This window comes from Microtus oregoni, unplaced genomic scaffold (assembly GCF_018167655.1).
Source record: "Microtus oregoni isolate MIOR12 unplaced genomic scaffold, Mior012 000009F_ref0000495, whole genome shotgun sequence".
In the NCBI taxonomy this organism is placed as follows: Eukaryota; Metazoa; Chordata; class Mammalia; order Rodentia; family Cricetidae; genus Microtus; species Microtus oregoni.
In genome coordinates, this window is record NW_024543068.1 from 3,170,154 (window position 1) to 3,192,191 (window position 22,038).

Below are 22,038 nucleotides of genomic sequence, written 5' to 3' on the forward strand. Positions count from 1 at the left end.
GATATCTGAATTCATAATTCTGAGAAATGTCTGCAAGTTCTGGATTCAGTTTCTTGATGTCTGCTCTGTAGTAGGTTCTGGCCAGATGGTTCAAGATGGCCAGTGCCTCTGTCGCCAAAATTGCCAAAGTATCCACACACCACACACACACACACACACACACACACACACACACACACACACCAAAAAAACAAACAAAAAAAAACCACTTTATTTTTCTCCTCACAGAGGTTGTGCTGTGATAATATAAAGCCAGATGGTGTTTCTCTGGGTCACTTTATGGAAACTCATCAATTAAGAGGTAGGTTATGAAAGGTCCAGACCTGCTTTAGCTTCTCATCCAGTCACTGACTTCTGCCAGAGTTCCTTCTAAGACATATTCCTTCTCTTCATGTTCTGAGTCCATGTATTACCTGAATAGGTAAGGAGTATGAGTTCCAGAAATATCCCATGGCACAGGATTCTTGTGTCAGGGCATTTAGCTGACATAGTTTTTGTCTCTTAGTCTCAGTGGTCCTGAGCAGTGAGTGCTGATTTTATCCTGGTGCCTTGTAAAATCTGGGTATGGATGGGCTGATGTGGCTCTCAAAATCTGTCCTTACCCAAGACATTCTACTCATTCCCTGACATTTTCAAATCCAGAAACTAAATTACTAAATTAAGCTGGGAAAGAGACTAGACTATGTTTAAGCGTCTGACTGATGGTGATTGAACTCAACAGTATAAAGATTATGACAGGTTGTTAAATCAAATGGAGGATTCCAGAGCAAAGAACAAGAATGGAAATTCAAGCTCTTTTACTGACATGATAGAGGTACATATAATTAGATCTTCTGTAATTCCGGTATGAGATTAAAATGTGAAAAGTCTGGAGAAGCCTTTCTACAGGTGTACATATACATGTGCAAAAAGAATCAATCATCATTTAAATATTATTTCAAGTCAAATGACAGGCCGTATTTAGGTCTATAGCACTGCTGCTCATATGGGAGGACAGGGGATGGTGGAATATCAATAATAGTAGTCAGTTTTTTTAGTTTGGGAAACTAAGTATTTATAACAGCTTGTTGATCTTTTTAGTAACTTCTTTGTCTAAATATAATTTTCCATTGTTTTTAATTAGACTGATTTATATGTATACCAAAATCACAAATGCTTTCTGGTTAATAAATGTTGATTCATCCTCAAGGCATATTGATTTTTTATTTATGTAGTGCCACAATTGATTTACCTGTATTCCTGTTTACTGCATCTTGTGAGAATGTGACCAATTTCATATGGCTACTTTATTTTTAAATAGACTGCTTCTTTATATTAATTTAATGCATAATTTTGGAAGAAAACTGGCATCTGGAAAAAGACTTTATAGTAATGAGTTCATTGATAACAACTATACTTAACAAAATAAATTGTTCCAAAAGTGCATTTCTTCAAAATGTAATTGTCTGTCACTCTAAAAATATTAGGTGAGCTTAATAAGAATGGGGAATCTTTATACCCTTGTGATTTCACCTCTGATTTTCTGTTGTTAGGTAACAGTATTAATGTTTCTAAACTTCCAGGCAAAATTGTAGCCTTTGCAATAAAAGTATTAATAAATACTTTTATTAAATCTCATTTATTAAATTACTTTAAGAATATAATTTGATCCTGCTTAAAGGAAGCATAATATTTAAGCACTTTGAAAAATGTTATTTTAATAATTTGGTTATCTTTTATCAAGTTTCCTTACAAAAGTAATGAAAGTTTTAAAATTTCATAACAACGAGCTGGCTTATTAGAAATACGAATAATAGCTTATAAAAAATAGGTAATGATACTTAAAATTTTTTGTCATTAGATAATTATAAATTATTGGAAAGTCTACACACTAAATATCCTTTAAAACAATGTTTAATTACTGCTCCAGTTGTGTGATGTGATCCAAAAATGTCTGTTTGTAGACAACTATTATAAAGTCTAAACTCTTTAAAATTAGTGTCTCATTGTTATGTGTTCAGCAGAAGTTTTTATCAATATACTGAAGATGTTGGGAAAGAATTACCTAATTATTCTGAGAACTTGTTCTATGATTTTTATTTAAAAAAATGTATTGTTTCCAGATTTGGAGGATGGAGTGGGAGAATTGATGATAAAATCTGTTCTGTTTATTTTAAACTACATGATTTTGATTGAATATTATCTTTTGTGTTATTCTCATAATTTTATGTCTCTAAATATGAAGCAATTTCCAGACTCAGACATCAAAGACTTTCAGAAACAGAAGACAAATTTGCCATTTCAAGGAACTCAAATGAGGTTTTTATTCAATGTACTTTATAAATAAGTCTCCTTAGTTATATAATTTTTAGTTGGAACTTCAAACAATGTTTTCGATTGCTTTTTCTCCCTATTGCAGCAGTTTTTTGGCTGCAATGCCTGTCATTGACCTTTTCACATCACTGACTCTATTAAACTTTCTGAAGTATTAGTATCCTATCTCACATATGTGGAAACCAAGTATTTAGGGTCCTGAAGAATCTTACATGGATTCAAAGTCACAGTTATTTGAGACTGTATCACTCCTATTGATTGTGAATGTGTATGTCACTCCACTAGCCTGCCTATTTTAGCGTTAGTTTTTATTTTTATTTAATTTTTGTTTTATGTGTATATACATTTACAACTTGTGTGTGGGGGCCCATGGAGGCCAGAAGAGGGAAACCAATTCCCTGGGAAGCACAGTTCCAGATGGTTATGAACCTCCTGATGTGAGTACTGAGAAATGTATCTGGGTTCTCTTTAAGAGCAGTAAGTAATCAATTGCTTTGGCATTGCTCTAGAATCACTGGCTTATGCATAACATGTCAGACATTATAAGAAAATCAATGGAACTGACCGCATAGATATTTTCTGTATATATCCTTTATGGAGCATTAGTGATTGCTGATGATCTTTATAGAAAGGCATGAGCACAGGACTTCTGAGACCACAACAAACTCTTCTGGTTTTTGAGAGCAGGCAGCCAACAAGACAAATAAGTGACCATACCCATGGTCGAGTAAATAGTTGGCTTATGTTGAATAAATTCTAAAAAACCAATTCCACATATTTTACAGTGACTGGCATGATTATGTTTTCAGTATACTCAGGCATTGGGCTTGTGCTGTTATTGTTGAGGAGGGCAATTTAATTCCAAAATCCAGTTGAGAAAAGCAATGCATAAATGTGCTCTTGGTCCACATTACTACAAGCTGTGGCGGAGAACTGAATCTAGTTCTAGAGAGCCTTCACCCAGAAATTAAAGAGATCTGTCATGTTTGAATAGGTCAGCTTTCTATGCGGTAGTCTGTGTCTTTAGATTGGTGCTTTCATTCTCGTGGGAGTGAACTCCATCACAAAGCAATTCACTTCAGCTTCTCCTTGCCTCAGAAAGACCAGGGAAATTGACAGTCACCCTACTAGTGAGGGCCAGTAGGCAACAAAATACAAAGAACTGAGGGACAGCAAATCAACAGTTGTCCAAAGAGGGTAGAGATTGGTTCTATTGCAGTATATAATGCTATTTCCTTGGATAGGTGGCAAATGATTTTATTGTAATCAGTTGTACAACAAAATTAAGGGTAAGAAGAAAAATACATATTCAGTGTAAGAATGAAATGTCTGGCTTTCTAAATTTTTTTTGAAGAAAGAAAGAGAAAATATTGGGGAAAGGGGTGTTGCTGAAAAAAGCAATGAGAAATTTACATTCATATATATATATATATATATATATGCAAAAACAACATGACAAGGGATGTAGAGATGGCTCAGTGGTTATAAAGGATAAACATTAGATTCCTATGCCCCACATGGTAGCTCACAACTGTCTGTACCTACTATCTCAGGAAATCCAAACGCCTCTTCTGGTCAATGGGCACAAGGCATGTACATGGTGCACAGATATACATCCAAGACAAAAACAACATACAAATAAAAGGCCAAAATATTTTAAAAGCTATATTAAAGCAGAAGGGATTGTATAGCTGTGAATTTCTACCAGAATGGAAAACTAAAAATCTCAGTGATTGCAAAGAGTAACTGGCAAGTGATAAAAATAGCACTTCCACAACCATAAAAATACTCTCTTTGGGTTGCTGCCTTGCTGGTCATTGCAATACAAGGGTAGATTTACATGTTATGGTGCCAGCATGGTAGCATAAATTACCATCAGGTCATATCAGAGTACAGCTTAATCAAAGGCCTTAGGTTTCATCCTAAGCATGGCAAATGAAAAAACAAAAACCCAACTTACAGATTTTAAGACATGCATTTTAAATCATGTCATATTTCTTATTTATGTTTTTGTAGCGCCTTCTGAGTGCCCCCATTCAGGGATGCATGTTGTCTACATATGCTGAACTGACTTTCCCAAATGACCATACTTATTCACATTCTGCATGATGGACGGAATGGGCTATATTTACAAAGCAGTGTGTTCTCACTTCACTCAACAGTTGGTCAGTGGTCTTCCTCACAAAGAAAGTAAGGGCCTGTTATTTCTGTGTGCTATTATGAGTCCAGTCAGTTCTTTCAAAACAAGTACAATGATAAAAGATAATAGAACAATGGAAAACTGTCTAATTGTGATGCTAATAGTTGTACACAACTACATTTCATTTGGAAAGCAGCTACTTTAAAGGAGATTAGATCTATGAAGAATTCTTTTAATTATTCTAACATTTATTTTTCATCATAGAAAAATGGCTATAGGTCATCTTGTATTGAAAAACAAACAAAAAAACCCACAAAACATAGGGCTAAATGTCATTCATTTGGTGTTTCCTCAGAAGCAAATACTACGCCAGATGCTTTGCATGTTGACACTTGTATAAAATATCATTATCCACACGTACACAAATGGAAAGAAATAACTTCAAATGCAAGTTATTGGTTAGGTGAGTTGGCTAGCTAGTAGTATGGTCAACTTTCTCAAATTAATCAGACTGATTTCAAGTCTGACCTTTTAATTATCACTGACTGTATCTTTTCACAGGGAGAAATTACTTCTAGGAAGGATTATATATTCCCCATAGATGGAAATGAGACAATACAATGTAACTCTATTAGTGATGTTTCTGTGTTTTTATCTGGGCTGTGACAATGAATAACAAACAATGATCTGCTATGATTTCACTGCTAAATATGAAAGTAACATCTACCTATGCTTTTCAAATGTGGAAAACTGATTTAAACACCCAAAACTGTCAGAATGTTTGATTTAATGTAGACAGGTGCTTTGTGGACTTTTCATGTCTGTGTCATTGAATTGCAAGATAATTTTAAAAGATATTCCTTTATTGGCCTTTATTCCCAGAAACTACTTCAGAGTTTTAAATTTGCCTGTAGATTAAAAAGAAGTTCTTCAGTTTGTGTAACTTGTTCACTCAGCTCACCCTTAGGGCATAACATGATTCTATAAAAAAATTTCAAATCAAATACATGGTCACAGTTTTTCCTATCAAATATATATTATTGGGTAGTCAAATTTTTTTGAGGGAGGGTGGTCATTTTTCTTCTACATATAAAGCAAATTTTCAGTTGTATGAGCAAGGCTACCCCGCATGTTTCAAGCCTCTATTTGTAGAAGGCATTACTGATTTAAGACTTCTTATGCATATCCGAGACCTAGAATTTCACTCAGCAATGGACAGAATGTAGGGATTGATAGAACATGTTCAATGTCTCCAGGAGCATAAGAATGAAACAACTCTATGAAAATTTAAGGTGACAATAGCTAAAAAGTTGACTTAGTATGCAAAAGCATTTACAGCCATGCCTGGCAAACTGAGTTAGATCCCTAAGATAAATGTTGAAAAGAGAGATCGGATTTCAAATAATTGTTTTCTAATCCTCTACTTCACAAGTGATCTCAATAGATTTTCAAAGAAAGACCACATCACATTCAGGCATTGTACACACAGTGTTTCTCTGCATTGCATAGGACAGCCAGAGGACAGAAAGGAGGAAAACAAATCTAAAGAGCTCCTGCAAATGCTGGAATAACCAGCATCCATGAATGGTAAATTAAACATAAATATGAGAATCCTTGAAGGATGTAGAAACATGAGGAATCTGGGCCATGTGTCAAGTACTTTCTTTCTGGGAGAGAGTTTGATGCATCATATAAATTCTCCTGGAATATTGTACTATTCAGCACCAAAACTTTTAACAAATATTCAATGGATGGTAATAAAAATGAAACAATAATGGCTGATAATGCCAATCCAAGGAGTTCAACAGAATCCAAGGCTGTGTTATATATCATTAAGGAAACATTACCCCAATAGAGAGAATTATAAATCACTGAAATAATAAGAACCATCTTTCCCTGGAAAATATCAATTTGCACATCTGTACACAAGAATTAGTATTGGTGTCCACTGAAAGTCAGCAATAACTGTCATCAAAACATTTTAAAGACTGAATAATATTTTATCCTGAACGTCAGCCTTCAGGCTAGTCAATTTACTGAAGATTCTATGTAGTCCTGGGAGAAGCTACATTCTGCCTCCATCTGCAACACTCGGGGTTATGGACCAAACACTGAGATTCTCTTGAAGTTCAGCTGTAAAATCTGGAAAAGTAGAGATGAAGGAAGAGAGGGTGAAGAGAGGGAGTTAAAGAAGAAGGGAAGGAGGGAAGGAAGGAGGGAGGAAGCAAGAGCACATTTATCTCCATGTGTTCTTTTCACTTCTCAGGTACGTTTGTTACATTTGAATGATTCATTTTCTGGTTCTTAATAGAACTTTCATAGGTTGCATGTGTAATTTGCAAATACAACTTCAATTTCTTGCTGTGAATTTGAAACCCTAACTCCAACCAAGCCCCTACTTGTCAATATACTGTCACTTTGTGACAGTTTATGATACTTAATGAAAAATGCATCATCTCACTTCCTTGCTGGTAGATGTACCTATTTTATTACTGGGGGTATACTGTTACTATCAGGAAATGATGTAGAGAACATCAGAATGTCCTTTAAAAAGTATTGGGAAGTGATCTTTGAGATTCTAAATAGCAAGTTCATTTTTGTCTGAAAGTAACAGAGGAGAATGTAGCATAGCCACATAAAAAGTAGCTTAGGAATAAATATTTTGGGTACACAGATTTCCAGTAGATTAGAAAATATAGGTGGTTTTTCTAAGATTTCATTGTCCTCCTCTAAAATCTCTGATGTCACTCTAGAGGCCAGACAGTGAAGATCTTAATAAATTCTACTAAATGAATGGTTCTTGTTGGCTAGAGCATAGTTACAGTAACCTCTATAACTTACAAAAATAAACAACTAGCAATTAGTATTGTATGTAAAGGCTTCTCAATGTGATATGAATCACCAGCTAACTCCAGCTTTCATAGTTTATCACCCAGTTGAAATCCTACAACTAGTAATGCTAGTTAACTGAAAAGTCTTCACTTTATTTCTGATTCATTAAGCCCATGCCTGATGTGGGAGTGTCATATATCAATCTGTTGGTTTCATTGGTTAATTAATAAAGAAACTGCTTGGCCTGATAGGTTAGAACATAGGTCGGTGGAGTAAACAGAACAGAATGCTGGGAAGAAGGGAAGTTATGCAGACGCCATGCCGCGCCTCTCCAGGGCAAGCAAGCCACCAGGTCAGACATGCTGAATCTTTCCCGGTAAGACTGGTGCTACACAGATTACTAAATATGGGTTAGGCAAGATGTGAGAATTATCCATTAAGAGGCTAGAATTAATGGGCCAAACAATGTTTAAAAGAATACAGTTTTCATGTAATTATTTCGGGGCATAAGCTAGCCAGGCGGCCAGGAGCAGGGTGGCAGGAACGCAGCCTGCAGCTCCACACTGCACATGCCAAATTCATCAGTGGTGAAATGGTCAAATGTTAGAGAAGGGGGTTCTGTAAGATCATTTGGGACTAATCTAGAATCATATCTGAGTTATATGGGTAGATGTACTACCTGGAGTATCCATCGGAAAGTACAGATGAACAGTGAGGAATTCTTTACAAAAAAGAAGGGGGACAAGAATTCTCAAAGTTAACAATCAAAATCAATAGTGTATATTGTGAAAAAAAGACTTGTGTAATTGTGTACATATTATACGTATCTGTTTGTATTTCTCAAACAGAGAAGGCTGTGCTTTCTGCTGTGGTGTGTACATAAATCTATCTTCTGAGATTATTTCAGTGGGGAAAAAGGGAGGAACCATCACATTATCCTTTTACACAGAGAGATCACTGTCTTTAAAAATAGATGTTGCTTTTACAGTAGCAGGGTACGAACACTTTACAGTCTGCTTCATTTCTGCCTTCTTTGTTGTCTATGAAGAATTTCTCATGTTTCTCATTTACATTACAGCAGAAGTACTGGTTACATTCCGGTTAATTTACTCAGATAAACACAATGGGTTTTCTTTTAAAATAAGCCTTTACTGAATATATCAACAAGGTACTGTATAGTGTAGAGTGAAGTTGGTAGTTAACAAAGTGTGCAACATGGTAGGTCTCAGAGGATGCATGACATGGAATCTTCCAGCCCCTTGAAGTCCCTTGTCAGAGAAACACACTAAACACAAACTGAAATCAAATCAACATATGCTTCAAATAGTAACAGATCATCAAACTTAACATTCAGTAAATATTATCCTATGAGGGCATACAATAGTGATGCCTCATTTTGTTGCAGCTGGCTACAAATCTCACATTCCACAGACACCTTTACAAACAGTCCATGTATTATGTATGCATGGAATTGCATGTTTTATGTTAATTTTAAAATGCTTGTCGCAATGGCCTTGGTTTGTGCTCTTCTGGTGGATGTGCAGCTATAAAATGAAATACTATAACAAAACAACCTGGTTTGCTAAAACAGCTTCATACTGTGTACAAAATGTATTCTCCACAATCAGTGAAAAGCATTGCAGTTGCCAACAATTGCTTCAATCCTGCTGAAGAAACTGGAGAAGGGTGTAGATACAGCTTCCTACCATTATTTATCTTAACTAAAAAAAGAAGAAGCTAAGTTTGACAAGATTAATAATTGAGACTTGTTGTTTTTGTTTTTTTTTGTGTGTGTGTGTATTGTTTCCCTGTTGTTCACTCTTCCTTTTTGCTTTCCCATTTAGTTGGAGAAGCAAGTTTTGAGTTTACGTGTTATTCTCAAGTTCTAAAGCAACATCTAATATCCCCTTTTGATAGGTCAGAGATAAACCCTAGAAAAAGACATTGATGAAAATTAATCACCTCACTGTCAAAAGCTGCAGGGATGCTGCAGCTGAAATTTGCTGATCCAGTGTAGCACCTGCCTCTGAAGAAAACAATGGTGCCTTGTATTTGAAATGGATGCTCTCCTCATATGAAGAGTTACGCTTTCTCCAGGGAAGAAGGAAGTTCTGGCTGTGCGGCATGACTAAGACCATTATGACCTCCACTATTTAAAAAAACAGAGGTGTAATATTAGTTACACCGTTAATACACTTTTTTCCAAAAAGATCACATTATAGTTTCTTTTTTTCTATTTTACCCTTGAGAGAAAATGTCTAATATTGTATCAACAAACATCTGGAAAATTAGAAATAGCATTATTTCTCGCAAGGGAGGATTATTCCGCTTATATTATAAATAAATAGGTAACACCCTTCTCATGTCTGTGATTGTCACAAGTGTTGTACTTCCTAGCCAAGGAAGTGACTGTGTTTAAGTGAAACCCAGGGTCGCTCCAGGGTCATATGCATCTCTGTAAGCAAGGAGGTACTGGTGATTACCTTCTGTTTAATCACTGATAACATCTGTGTGACCTTGATTTACTTTTTTCTTTTGCAATGTCCTCTAGTAGTTACAGTTATTGTACTGACAGGGAGGGTGAAACTATCTGAGATAACTCAACTTTAACTCTTAATTAATCACCTCAAAAGAAATAATGATGAGGCTAAGAGAGGACCAAACACAGAGGAGATACAACTGCAGGACAGTCTCCTGACTAAAGGTGCCAGTCAAAATATCATCCAGTAAGGACTGGTGCTCATCTACTTTTGTAAAAGTATCATAAGCTAGTACAGATTACACGATGTGATTTTGACTCTGGTGTAGGAGTCCCTAAAGCACACTTCTACAGATAGTAGTCTGATTTTCATGGCAGATGTCTTTGCTATGCTGCTCATAAATCAAAATGAAGATTTTTTTTTTTTAAACACCTCTACCAGAGCAATTTTGCAAGCAACTTAACCATTGTACATGACTGGGTCTCTTCAGTACCACTTCAACTCTCTATAGTGTTGTGGATGCCATTCAACATTGTGGGAACCATGCCATCTTTCTGCTGGGTCAAAGAAAAGACATTTCCATAGTCCTGAATCCCACTGGAAGTTAAACATACAGTACGAACCGACAATACTGATTATCTTGTTTATAACAAAATAGAAATCTTCAAAAACCAAAGTACCATTATAATTTTCAGCACACAGTTTTACCTACAGTGAGATGCAAGAGGACAGTGAAAGGAAAACACTTAGCTAATACACGGAGCCCCATATCACTGTCCTGATTTTTGATGATGTAACGCTCCACTGATCACCATTCCAGATGGTCTTATTTCTTCACTGTGTGAACCTACTTTTAAGGAACCAACAGCCCAAACCCGCTAGCTAATAGACGAAAGAGGAAACCCGAGTCACTTTAGAATTAATTAAATTAATTCATAACTATGTTCAGCTCTACTGACTGCACATCTCAATGCTTGTGTCTATAACATTATCGCTGCAGTTATATTTTCTGCTTATTCTGAGGAATGAGGGAGATTAAAACATATAAGTCAGGGTATATTATTAAAGAAAATAAAGCTCTTGCTATAAAGAAAAGCTTGCATAGCATTTTATACTTAAAATTTTACAAGAAGACACATCACAGTTTTATTTTGCTTAGAGAGAAAGAGAAAGCAAGAAGAGGGTGACATTTACTTCATGAGTCCCTAAAGTGATGGATGGTTGTAAAGGAATACAGAATGAAATGCCTAAAGTTGGTTTCGAAAAAAAATTCCCCAAGGGTAAATTTCTTTAAGCAATGTATGTGGTCTATAGCCCTTCTACACCTAAGGGATGACAATAATTAGGGTAAATTATTCATGCTTTCTGAAAATGGACTTGCTTCAAAAATATCTAGCATCAATAGTGGGCATCCCTTGCTTTCCTATACCCTCTGCCAGGATGAGAGAAATATTGCATTCTCTGACTTACTCATTTTCATTGGTGGTCTTTTAGCATAAAGTTAATTATCACCCTCAGATGAACAAATTAGAGGGACATCCACAACTGAAAAGGAACAAGTGGGAATTTTGAATGTGGAAAAGGATCAAAGCTAATTCCTAATGGAAACATAGTATTGCTTTTTAACAATACGCATTATTTTGGCCAGTTTGGTGTCTCCACAGAATCATTGGCAATTGATATTAATATGGATTTTAATACATAGAAATACACAGGGATCATTTGTGCGACCAAGATTCGCGTCCACAATTTCTTTGAAATACTAAGCAGAGGTGGTGGATGGGAAACAAAGGGGGGATATACAACTTAATTACAAAAAATATACGCAAGATGATTGGAAGACAAGAATTTGAGAGGGGATATAGGTATTAACTCAAGCTATTTCAACATGATACTAACAAAGTCAGCTGATACAGTGTAAGAGTATCACTGATGTTTTTTCCTAAGTGGTATTAGTACTTTTTAAGTAAACACATCACTGTTAATATAGTCCAAACACTGTTCTTTGTTGGTCTAAACACCATGTTGATATAGCCTCAGTGAATCTACCCAAATAATTTTCATTATCAAAAATAATTCCATTCAATATAATTCTTCCCATTATTTTTATTAGCCTCTTTTAAAAAATTATTCTAGAATATAACTCTATTGGATATACTTCCACCTGACATCTTATTTGAATAGTGACAGTTTTGAGGGGAATTTTCTTGCTAGAACTGATCATATTGGTCCCTGAAGATGACTAGAATCAGACTCAGGTTTCCAATTCTGTTATCACTTAAGGCCAGGGAAGCATGAAGTTCACAGTCAGAAAGCCAACCCTGGAGTTTTAAGGACATTTCAAACCTCTCAGTTTCTTTGATTTGGTCAAGTAGACCTAACTTATCTCATGGGAACTGGATTCCTCATGATGTTCTATTTCTTGTACTGGGTCAAATTGGAATAACTACCTCTATTATTATATTATGGATTTTTCAAACAGCGTTTCTTCCAGGCCAAGAGGTATAGAAAACAGAAATAACTAGGTCATTCTTTCTTTACTCAAACTATCCCTCTTACCCTGATGAGCCCATCTGAATCTATCCTTTCCTATGACTATCAGCTATAGAGAAGGAATTTATTCTGACAGCTTCAACAGCAAAGTGGTTAATATGCATCTTAAGTATGAATCACTCATTCTTCTGCCTTGGCATTGGGTCCTCATTGTACAACCCAGTACAGTACTTCAGCAACATTTTTTTTTTTAATTTTAAAAAGCAAAGAGTTACAAAACTGTTTGTAATTAACTTGAAATAGAAAAGATAGCACTTTTTTTTTAAATCCCATTATATAGTACACCGTATAAATTACAGAGTATTCAAATGCACAAACGCATCTGGGTAACATTTATCAAATGTAATTTGCGTGTCTTTATGTGCACACTCATGTGTGTTCTTGAGAGTTTGGTTGTCCACTTTTCTGACGCTGGACCTCTGGCTGTTACGTATGGCAATGCTCCAGATCCGGCACACTGCTGTTGCAGTATCTCATGTTGTTGGGGATGTGGCAGTCTGTGTAATTAATGCCCCCATTTGGGGTATAGATGGGCTGCAGTCTGAAATCTCCTTTAAGGAGCTGATCGTTATTTAAGGAGACAATCTGAAAACTGGTTTCTGTCATCTCCAGGATGGAGTTGTCCTTTTTGGTGCCTGCCTCACAATAGTCATCTTTCCGTCGGCCCCTGTTGTATTTCCACTTCTGGGAGGTGTAGCGTCCCTTTTTGTGCATATGCCAGCAAAACACGCTGAGCAAAACCACGAGCACAAAAATCACTGCACCCCCGATTAAGCCCGCCAGCAGAAAAGGGGAGCCCATGCTGTGGGAAGTTGTCTGCTCGTGGCTAGAAGCAGTGTTACTGCCATTGTTCAAATACGAGGCATGGGTAGTGGCCTCGGAACAGATGGTATCCTCCACTGTGCGGTAGTTGAACGCATCCAATGGCACTAAACAAATCCGATAGGTGGATCTGGGCTCTAAGTTAACCAGATTCAGGTGTTGCTTCTCACCACTGACAATCCGTTCCTGAACAATTCCCCCTACAAGACTGTGGCCCAATTTTACCCATGTCAGTTTGTATGCCATCACAGTAAAGAGAGACAGCCAGCTGACTTGAATCGAAGTATCGTTAACAAAGTGGATGGAAAGCTGGATCCTTTCAGAAACAGGTGGGGTCACTCTTTCTCTGCCATCCCAGTCAGGGATGGTGGGGAGTTTTGAGGGGGTAGGAGCTAGAGGCACAGAGCCTTTGCTGGGGCTTGGAACAGAGGGAGTAGGAGACTGAGTTGTGGGAGAGACTGTAGTTGGAGCTGGGGTGAAGACAGGCAGTCCAGGGGTGGTGGTGGGACAAGATAAAAGATTCATATTCAGCTCCCTGACAGCCATTCCTCGCACTTGCTCAGGACCTTGGCACATGAAACCACGCACGTTAAGAGAAGAAGGGATATATTTGAGCCATTCGGTGACCCATTTAATACTGCAGTCACAAAACCAAGGGTTATTCCGAGCAGTGAGTTGTTTCAGGTTGGAGAGATGATCGAAGACGCCTTGAGTTAACATTCGTAGCTGATTGTTGGATATATCTAGCCGTTCCAGCTTACGGAGGTTTGAGAAGGCTGACAATGGGATGTGGGTTATCTGGTTATCCTGCAGGTAGAGCCTGATCAGGTGCGTACCTGGGAGGTCAGGAGGTGGGTGGGAGAGCGAGTTACGGACTATGGAAAATTCCTTGAGCTTGGTGAGATGGCTGAAGGTGCCCTCAGCAATGCCCTTGTTGGTCAGAAGATTCCCATCCACAATCAGACGCTCCAAGCTTGTGAGGTTCTGAAAGGCCATGTCTGATATCACTGCGATTCGGTTTTCATCCACTCTCAGCTCTTGCAAGTCTACAGGAAGCCCAACAGGCACGCTGCTCAGGTGATTCTTCGATAAGAACAACAGTTTGAGGCTAATGGCCTCTCGGAAAGCTCCGTCCTCCACCCCCACTGTAGATATGGAGTTGTCATCTAGGTGTAGTTCCTCCAGCTTCAGGAGCTGAGCGAGCGCAGCACGCGAGATGGTCTGGATGTTGTTTTCCTGCAGGTGGAGGACTCTGACGTTCTTGGGAAGGTTCATGGGGAATTCATCCAGTTGGTTGCCATACAGGTAGACCGTGTGCACTGATTGCACATTGTGCAGCTCTGCAGGAAATCCAGCATTATTAATTTGGTTATTGTGGAGGTAGAGTACGGTTACGCCCTCCGGGATCCCAAGAGGCACTGAGGTCAAGCTTCGCTCATTACAGTAGACAAAGTTCCTGTCACAGCGGCATACACTAGGGCAGGCCAGGAGTTTTGACACTTGTGAGGAGAGCCCCAGGGAAATGATGAGCCAAAGTTTTAGAAAAAAAGCCCTATGGCTGGGCCACTTGGTAGTCTGCAGGCCCATTGCTGAAGGACAGAAATAAAATACAAAGGGATGGAGGGGGTGGGATACTAAAAACAAAGGCAATGGCAAATAATAGTAAAAAGGGAAAAAAAAAACAGGAAGCAAAATCAAAATTACTGAAGCAGATTCTGTCAAAGTCTAGAGTTTCTGTTTGAGGAAATGGCCTGAAGGCAGATGGTAAAACTATCCTCCTGATGTGTTTAGTCTCATCTGCCTATGTCGCCCTCCTGCGGCCGTCCTCCGTGGGCAAAACAACTCAACAGGAAGGATTTTCCACAGAAGAGAAGAGTGATGCCAAGTGGTAAGTACTGTCAACAGAAGTCCAGCCAGTCAGACAAATCTTGCTTCTTCTATAGGAAGTCAGGCCAGTGCAGAGCAGCCTAGGAATTTCTTGGTTAAACAGAGTCTGCAACCTGTTGTAGAAAAGAAGACACGAGAGTCAGTTAAGTATAATAGTGGAATAAGTAGTGCGACAACTCACTCCTGGTACACAGTTCTGACCTGGGCTGTGTGCTGGGACTCAGGCTGGTGGCATCTTAAATGATAATACTTCAGTTCAAATGATGGTTAAATGAAATACATGACTGAAGTATGAAATCTTCAAAAGGAGATGGGACTATTACAGTTTATTATTAAAATTCCTAGGTAACTATTATACCTCAACCAGTACCTTTTCTTAAACATCTGTTTGCATATCCTGATAGGCAAGTGCAGCTGAAACCCTGTTGGATTTCTGGTGTCTGTTAATGAAGATTAGTTGAAAGCTCTGTGATTTTAAGATGGAGATGGGGAAATGCTAAGAGATTTGACATGAAGTCCTACAGATCTAGCAACTGTAAGAATGCAACATGGAAACTATGCCAATTGAAAATGCATCCATCTTGCTTAAGAACTTCTCCCCCAATGTGCTGCACTTCTAAACATAGATGCCATGTAATATCTTTAATATAGTAAGAAAACTGCAAATCTCTATGCTCCCATCACCTGTAAAATAAATTTTTAAATTCCAATACAAAATCTTGTTTGTGCTTATAGGAGAACCCTAGAGAATGCACTATAAAGGACAGGGGCAAAGGGTAATGAGAGAAGAAGGGAATCCTGAGACAAGTATTTATATACTACCTCTTTTTGCTGTGAACACACACACACACACACACACACACACCAAAAGTGGGATAATTATTTACCATTGTGCTAGTTAACAGTACATCATGATTAGAACCAGTATCATTAAAAATACCAGACATCTTTTTCCTCTGATACCATGATTCAACATAATTCAAGTATGAAGTCAAAGATTTCTCTTTTCCACCTCTCTCTCTCCTTTCCTTACTGTAGAATAGCTTAAACTCACTACCAAGGACATTGACCAAACAACAATGCATGGTTATTTACACTTAAGCCCTCCATTGAGGCCTCTTGGTATAACTGAAATAGTCCGTTGTGATCGCCCTAAGTGTTGTCAACTTCAAATTGAGAATACATTTTGTTTCAACAAGATCCCCTTTCAGTGTGAGGGAACTCTCTTGCCTTTACAGGATGACTTTTAGCAAGGTTTGGAAAGACAGAAGCGACAATTAAAGGCAGTCAAGGAAATCCAAGGATAGCACTCCTGCCGTCTTGCTCCGCAATGTGTTCCATCTGCTTTGAGACGGAGAGCGAAAGAAGTTAATTGAAAGGTGCCAGATTTGATTTCCTTACAAAATAAGCTAACATGACAGGGCATGGCTGACTGCAAGCTCCTCAATTCTCACCAATAGGGAGACTAGAACAACTTGTACCCAAAGCAGATAGACTACGCTTGAAATTATTTCCTTAGCTATCTTTAGACTTACAGTTTGAAATTGAAAAAGGAGTACTGCGAATGTTATCTAAGTGTCAAAAACAGTATACATTTATTCTGTAATTTGAAGGATAAAAAAGATCAATAAAGCTTTGGAATAAGATATATATATATATATATATATATATATATATATATATATCTTGGTGCCATACTTAGCTTAACTTGCCAATGGTCCTAATGTTTTCTAATACCTTGCTACTCAAGTGTGGTGGCTATCTCTGCAGCATGAGTCTGACGTAAGCTGTTGGTACAAACACGGTAACTAAGGATGCAGGGATGCAGATGGGCATGTGAGCAACAGCCTGAAGAAAAAAATGTAACAACCAGCCTTACTTGTCTTGAATTCTCCATATAATAAGCTTTTAGAAACTAAGTTAATGCATAGCTTTTATCTGAAGTCATGTATTCCTCGATGTCTCTGCCCAGAAAAAAAAATGCATATATATCATTTGCTAAAAGCAACAAATACAGAGGTTGAAAGCAATCTTCTAAAATGAATAACTGTCACAAATATTGAATATAACATTTATGGGTAATGGTTGATAAATAATGATATTTATACTGCCATTTGTTGTCTGGGTCACTTGAGATCAGTTGCATCTAGTGAGTCAATCTCTTATAAAAGTCCGTTAAAGGTATTTTGTAAAGTATCCCATTCCTTCCACACACAATGCTTTCAATGATGTTCAATAAAGACAGAGAAAAGCCCTTTATTTGGAACAGACACACATAGCCACATAGTCAGGCAGCAGACAGACACAAAAGGACAGATAGAGATACAGGGATAGATTCACTAGATAGTTTTCAGGCATGCACAGATTTAGATTCATATAACAGATAGATAGATAGACAGACAGACAAATAGATAGACAGAGAGAGGACAAAGGAAGGGAGCACGAAGTAAAAAAATTAAATCTGGTTAAATAACTCCAAAGGGAAGTACTCACATCTCCTTCCTTAATGTAACATCTATGCATTAATAGCAACTCTCAGTTAGTAACTAATGTCCCTAATTCACGCAGAAGGGACCATGGGATTTATGGCCTAGTGGGGCTTAGAAGTTTAGTGAGGGGAAAGAATATGTAAGCAGGGAATTAGCAAACTATTTCAAGAGCTCTGAGAGTATAACACCCAGAGATCTGGCACTATGTAATGGTCTTTGAAATCTAACCCGTGACATATCAGAAAAAAAAAAAGAACAAACAAAAAAAACGCTAGAGATTGGAGGGAATGGAAACAAAGAAGGCTCAAAGCCCATCTGGAACTTTTGTTATGAATACAGTCCGCCTACAATCTGAATCAAGACATACAACCCAGATCAACTTAGAGGACTAAAATTTCTACTGCAGAACACTTTCTGCAACCCTTTATTGTCCTTTTAAAATGCAATAAACACTTTAAAATCACTCTATAGTCCATTTACAATTGTTTAAATAAGATGAATTCAATATAAGGAGAACAAACTTTTTTTTCATTTTTTTCTGTACTCATATGGATACTATGTGGAATATGGCCCTCGCCCAACCCAGATTACAAAGAACAGCTATATAGAGAACTTTCTGGATAAAAACGGAGAGCTGCACTGAGAGTGGAAAACACAGCACCAAAACCCAGGATGTACAAATGCTGTGTGGAGACAGTGAGAACCCAGTCCATCCAATCTCCTAAAGATGGCAGTGACAAAAGCAGTTATGCTAGGCTACTGGGAGCTAATTTAACCCTTTCCACAGGAACTAAGGCTCAAAGCATGTAGATGATGTGAAAGTTTTCTGCACATTCTTACGCCTAAGAAGTGTGCCTTTCTAATTAATCGCAGAAGGCTGAATTCCAGGAGTGCTTAATAAACTCAGACTATAAAAATCACAGAACAGAAAATAACATTTGTCAATAAGCACTGCCAACTGCATCACATAATGATACCAGGATAAACCTAATAAATTCTTCTTGGTTCCAGAGCTAGTGACAGGATCTGAATTGTGGCAGAACAACACTGAGCATGATGGATGCCCATAAGAAAGTAGGCCTGGGGATGCAGCTCAGCTGGGAGGGCTTACACACATGCACAAACGCCTGGGTTCCGTACTCATGACCATGTAAACTGGCATGCTGTGTTCACCTATGATTCTAGTAACCAGATAAGAAATGCAGGGTCTTCTGTGGATACACAGTGAATTCAAAGTCAACCTACAATACAAGAAACAATTGTGAGAGGGAGGAAGGAGGGAGGGAGGGAACAGGGGAGGGAGGGAGGGAGGGAACAGGGGAGGGAGGGAGGGAGGGAGGGAGAGAGGGAGGGAAAGAGGGGGAGAGAGGAAGAGAGAGATCTGAATAAAGAAAAGTTTTCCAGGATTGTGCTCCACTCAGACCAATTTTGGAGTGTAGCAATCTGAGTTTAAAATTGGACCCTTACAGCTAGCCTGAAAATGACTTCCTTGCAATATAGAATCACCAAAGATATTAAAGATCTTGTGCACAGCTCTTATTCCTAAGCACAAGTTATAAGTACTGTGATATAACAATGAACATGCTTTGTTAGATGGCCAAGATGTGGGATTAGAGAAGGAATTTAAAAGACCAGAATAGCCTCTCCCCCATCCTGAAAATCACTCAGAAGCAGAAAGGTACATGAAGGGATGCCCAGGAGCAGAGAAAGATGAAGGGAAAAAAAGAAGATAGTCTAAGCAGTGGGCCGGTTCCTGGCTCCAATAAGTCTAGATCTGAAAACATGAAAAGTAAAAATAAGACCTACTCTAGTGAAGCATAGACTCTAGGGGTTTAAAAAGGCTTTAAACTGTGTATCCAAGAAAGACCTTGAAGTTTTGATCTGGTTACTAGAATCATAGCTGAACACCAGCATGTCAGTTACATGGTGATGAGTATGGAACCCAGGCCTTTGTGCATGTGTGTAAGCACTCACAGCTGAGCTGCATCCCCAGGCCTACTTTCTTAGGGGCATCCCATCACACTCAACAAACAGACAAACGAACAAACAAATCTGAATACATATTCACTACTGCCACCTGTCTGGCTCATTTTACTGGGAGTTCAAGGGGTGATTGCTAAGTGATTCCTGCAGTTTAGGGGCTGCCAGACACTGACCACCTTTCCACATTAAACTCCCTAGACGTTAGTTTGAGCCAGCACTTGTGTGACTGGCTGTGTTGACAGATGCCCCTGAAACAATTCCTGATGACCACCGTCAGAGGTTTGGATTAGTAGCCATGCAAACTCAATTGCAGAAGGAGAGAATGAAGGAATAACAACAACAACAACAAAAAGGGGCATGGTGCATCAAGAATGATCCTCCTAGAGCTTTTACCTAGAAACATTTTAGTCCATTTCTTAAGGTGGCTAGGCATGCATACTGAAGTGATGTTTCCTGGGTAACTGACTGATGGTCTATCGGGTTATTCTCATTAAGAACTGCTTTCATGGCATCTGAACAATATGTCCTTCTCTCTCCCACAACAGCCACATAGCGGTTGGTTTGCCATTCTAAAAGATCAGTGGGTTTGGGGTCAATTCAAATTGGCTTTGTTTTCAGGTCATCCACTCACTAAATAAGTGCAGGGTGATAGCTCCCAGTTCCACTCTGATCAGCTGTGTTTAGAGAACATTGAGAGAATTAGATATCAAAAGGATAACCAGGGACCAGCAGCAATTAAGCAAAGTACATTGGTTCAAGAGCGAAAGAGCATGGGAGTGTGCTGAGCAAGGGATGGGCTCTGAGGACATATAACCTCAAACAGCATCTACTTATTCTCTGGGTTAACTTGAGCAACTGGATTCATCTCAAACCACCTAGATAATCCAGGTAAAGTGGGAGGAAAGAGTACCACCATCTCTTAACATGAGCATACAGAAAACGATGTGCACTCTGCTGATCTTCCCTACCGATAGTTTAAGACGGCAATACTTTCTAAATCCGGGAACATCTGTTTCTCATTTGATAGAGGTACTTTTCTCAAACCCAGACAACTTCACTTGCCTTCTTCTAGTCACTGATTACAGATTTTCCCATTGGTGTTAGGCACATGCCTCTTCCCAGCCACCAGTACTGTAAATGTATGGACACATGCAATGGCTGATCGGTGAATAGGAGACATGGTTGGAACCTGAGTCCAGACATGAGCTGCAGGGCCTTGTTCCTCCATGTCGTCTCCTTGTAGGCAGAAGCGTCTCAGCTTTTGATCTGGACTATTGCCACGGAATACACACTTGCATATGGCAAGCATTTATGAATTCTTTATAAAACAAATGAATGAATCAAAGAAAGACCTTCGGATATTGCTCTGTTTGAAGAGGCAATCCGTAAACCTCTTTCAGGTCTTCCATCTGAGGTTCCATTAAAAAAAAATCACAAAGATAATATTTCAAAATGGCTTTTATAATTTTAGCTACCCCAACCTATGCAGAACTACTGAGTGACAGAGAGATGGATGAATAATCCTGAACACTAAGAAACTAGGTGACCTGAGAGACAGGTATAGTGCATGCAACTGGAAAATAATTGCAAATTCCAGTAGTACGGTACTTGCTTTACAAAATGACCCTAAATTCTATGGTCTTATTAACCCATACATAGGATCAGAGTGAAATATTATTGAAAAGTAGGTTCTGTAAGAAGCATGTCAGTACCTAATGCTTCAGTTCTATGAGGTGAACCAGGAGCTAGAATCGGGAAACTTTTTATGGTGTACAATAAAACACATCTTTCTGATCACATAATATAAATACCTTCTAAATATTTACAGAAATTCATTGGGACTGTTCAAGTGACCTTTAATCACATAGCATTTTATCATGCTACACAGTCAGTATCAATAAAAAAAATAGGCCAGTATCCTCAAGAGCTAGAAAAAAAGCCAATGGGAAAAAATAAACTGAACCAAAAATATAAACATGGCCTACTTCTTCACCAAAATATTTTACCACACATAACATACATATCAGAAGAGAAAATCTTATGTCCCCTTCACAAGGAGAATGCAGATTTCAGCGGGTTATACAATACTGATTATGCAAATGAAGTGAATTACATACTGTTTTTCCAGGTGAGTTATCTGGTTTTGAGTTTAAAGAAATGAAAAATTCATCACACAAGTTCATTTTGGAATCCTAGGCATGCTTCTGAATGGCAATGGTGTAAGCTTCTGCTCTGAATAAGTAGGTTTTACAATGCACATTCTCATCCCCCAAGAAATTGGTTATACTGAGGTGTCAAGGCTACATTCTGGAGAATCTTTCTGGATTTGTGAAATGAGAAGGGGAAAAATCCTCGACACTTTCTGAATCTCTCAAGGACATGCTACCCCTCGAACATGATGGGATACAGGTTAGGATCAAGCCATTCTCATGCTTAAAATAAAACTGTAGAGAAGCATAATCAGTATCATATCCAGGGTGGTTGTGCAACACACAGAATAAGTTATTAAAAGGAAAATACATTTTGAAAACAGATGGCA

The 22,038-nt window shown here is 38.2% G+C and overlaps 1 protein-coding gene across 3 annotated transcripts in view; it reads right to left on the reverse strand.

Moving 5' to 3' along the window:
* Positions 1–7,876: 7,876 nt before the first annotated feature.
* Positions 7,877–22,038, reverse strand: part of LOC121452376 (leucine-rich repeat transmembrane protein FLRT2) — a 92,755-nt gene continuing 78,593 nt past the window's right edge. For all 3 annotated transcript variants that reach the window (XM_041658493.1, XM_041658492.1, XM_041658494.1), the window contains one exon: positions 7,877–15,140. In XM_041658493.1, coding sequence (XP_041514427.1) covers positions 12,745–14,727 — 1,983 coding nt within the window. In that variant the 5' untranslated portion in view covers positions 14,728–15,140 and the 3' untranslated portion in view covers positions 7,877–12,744. The remainder of the gene's footprint in view (positions 15,141–22,038) is intronic.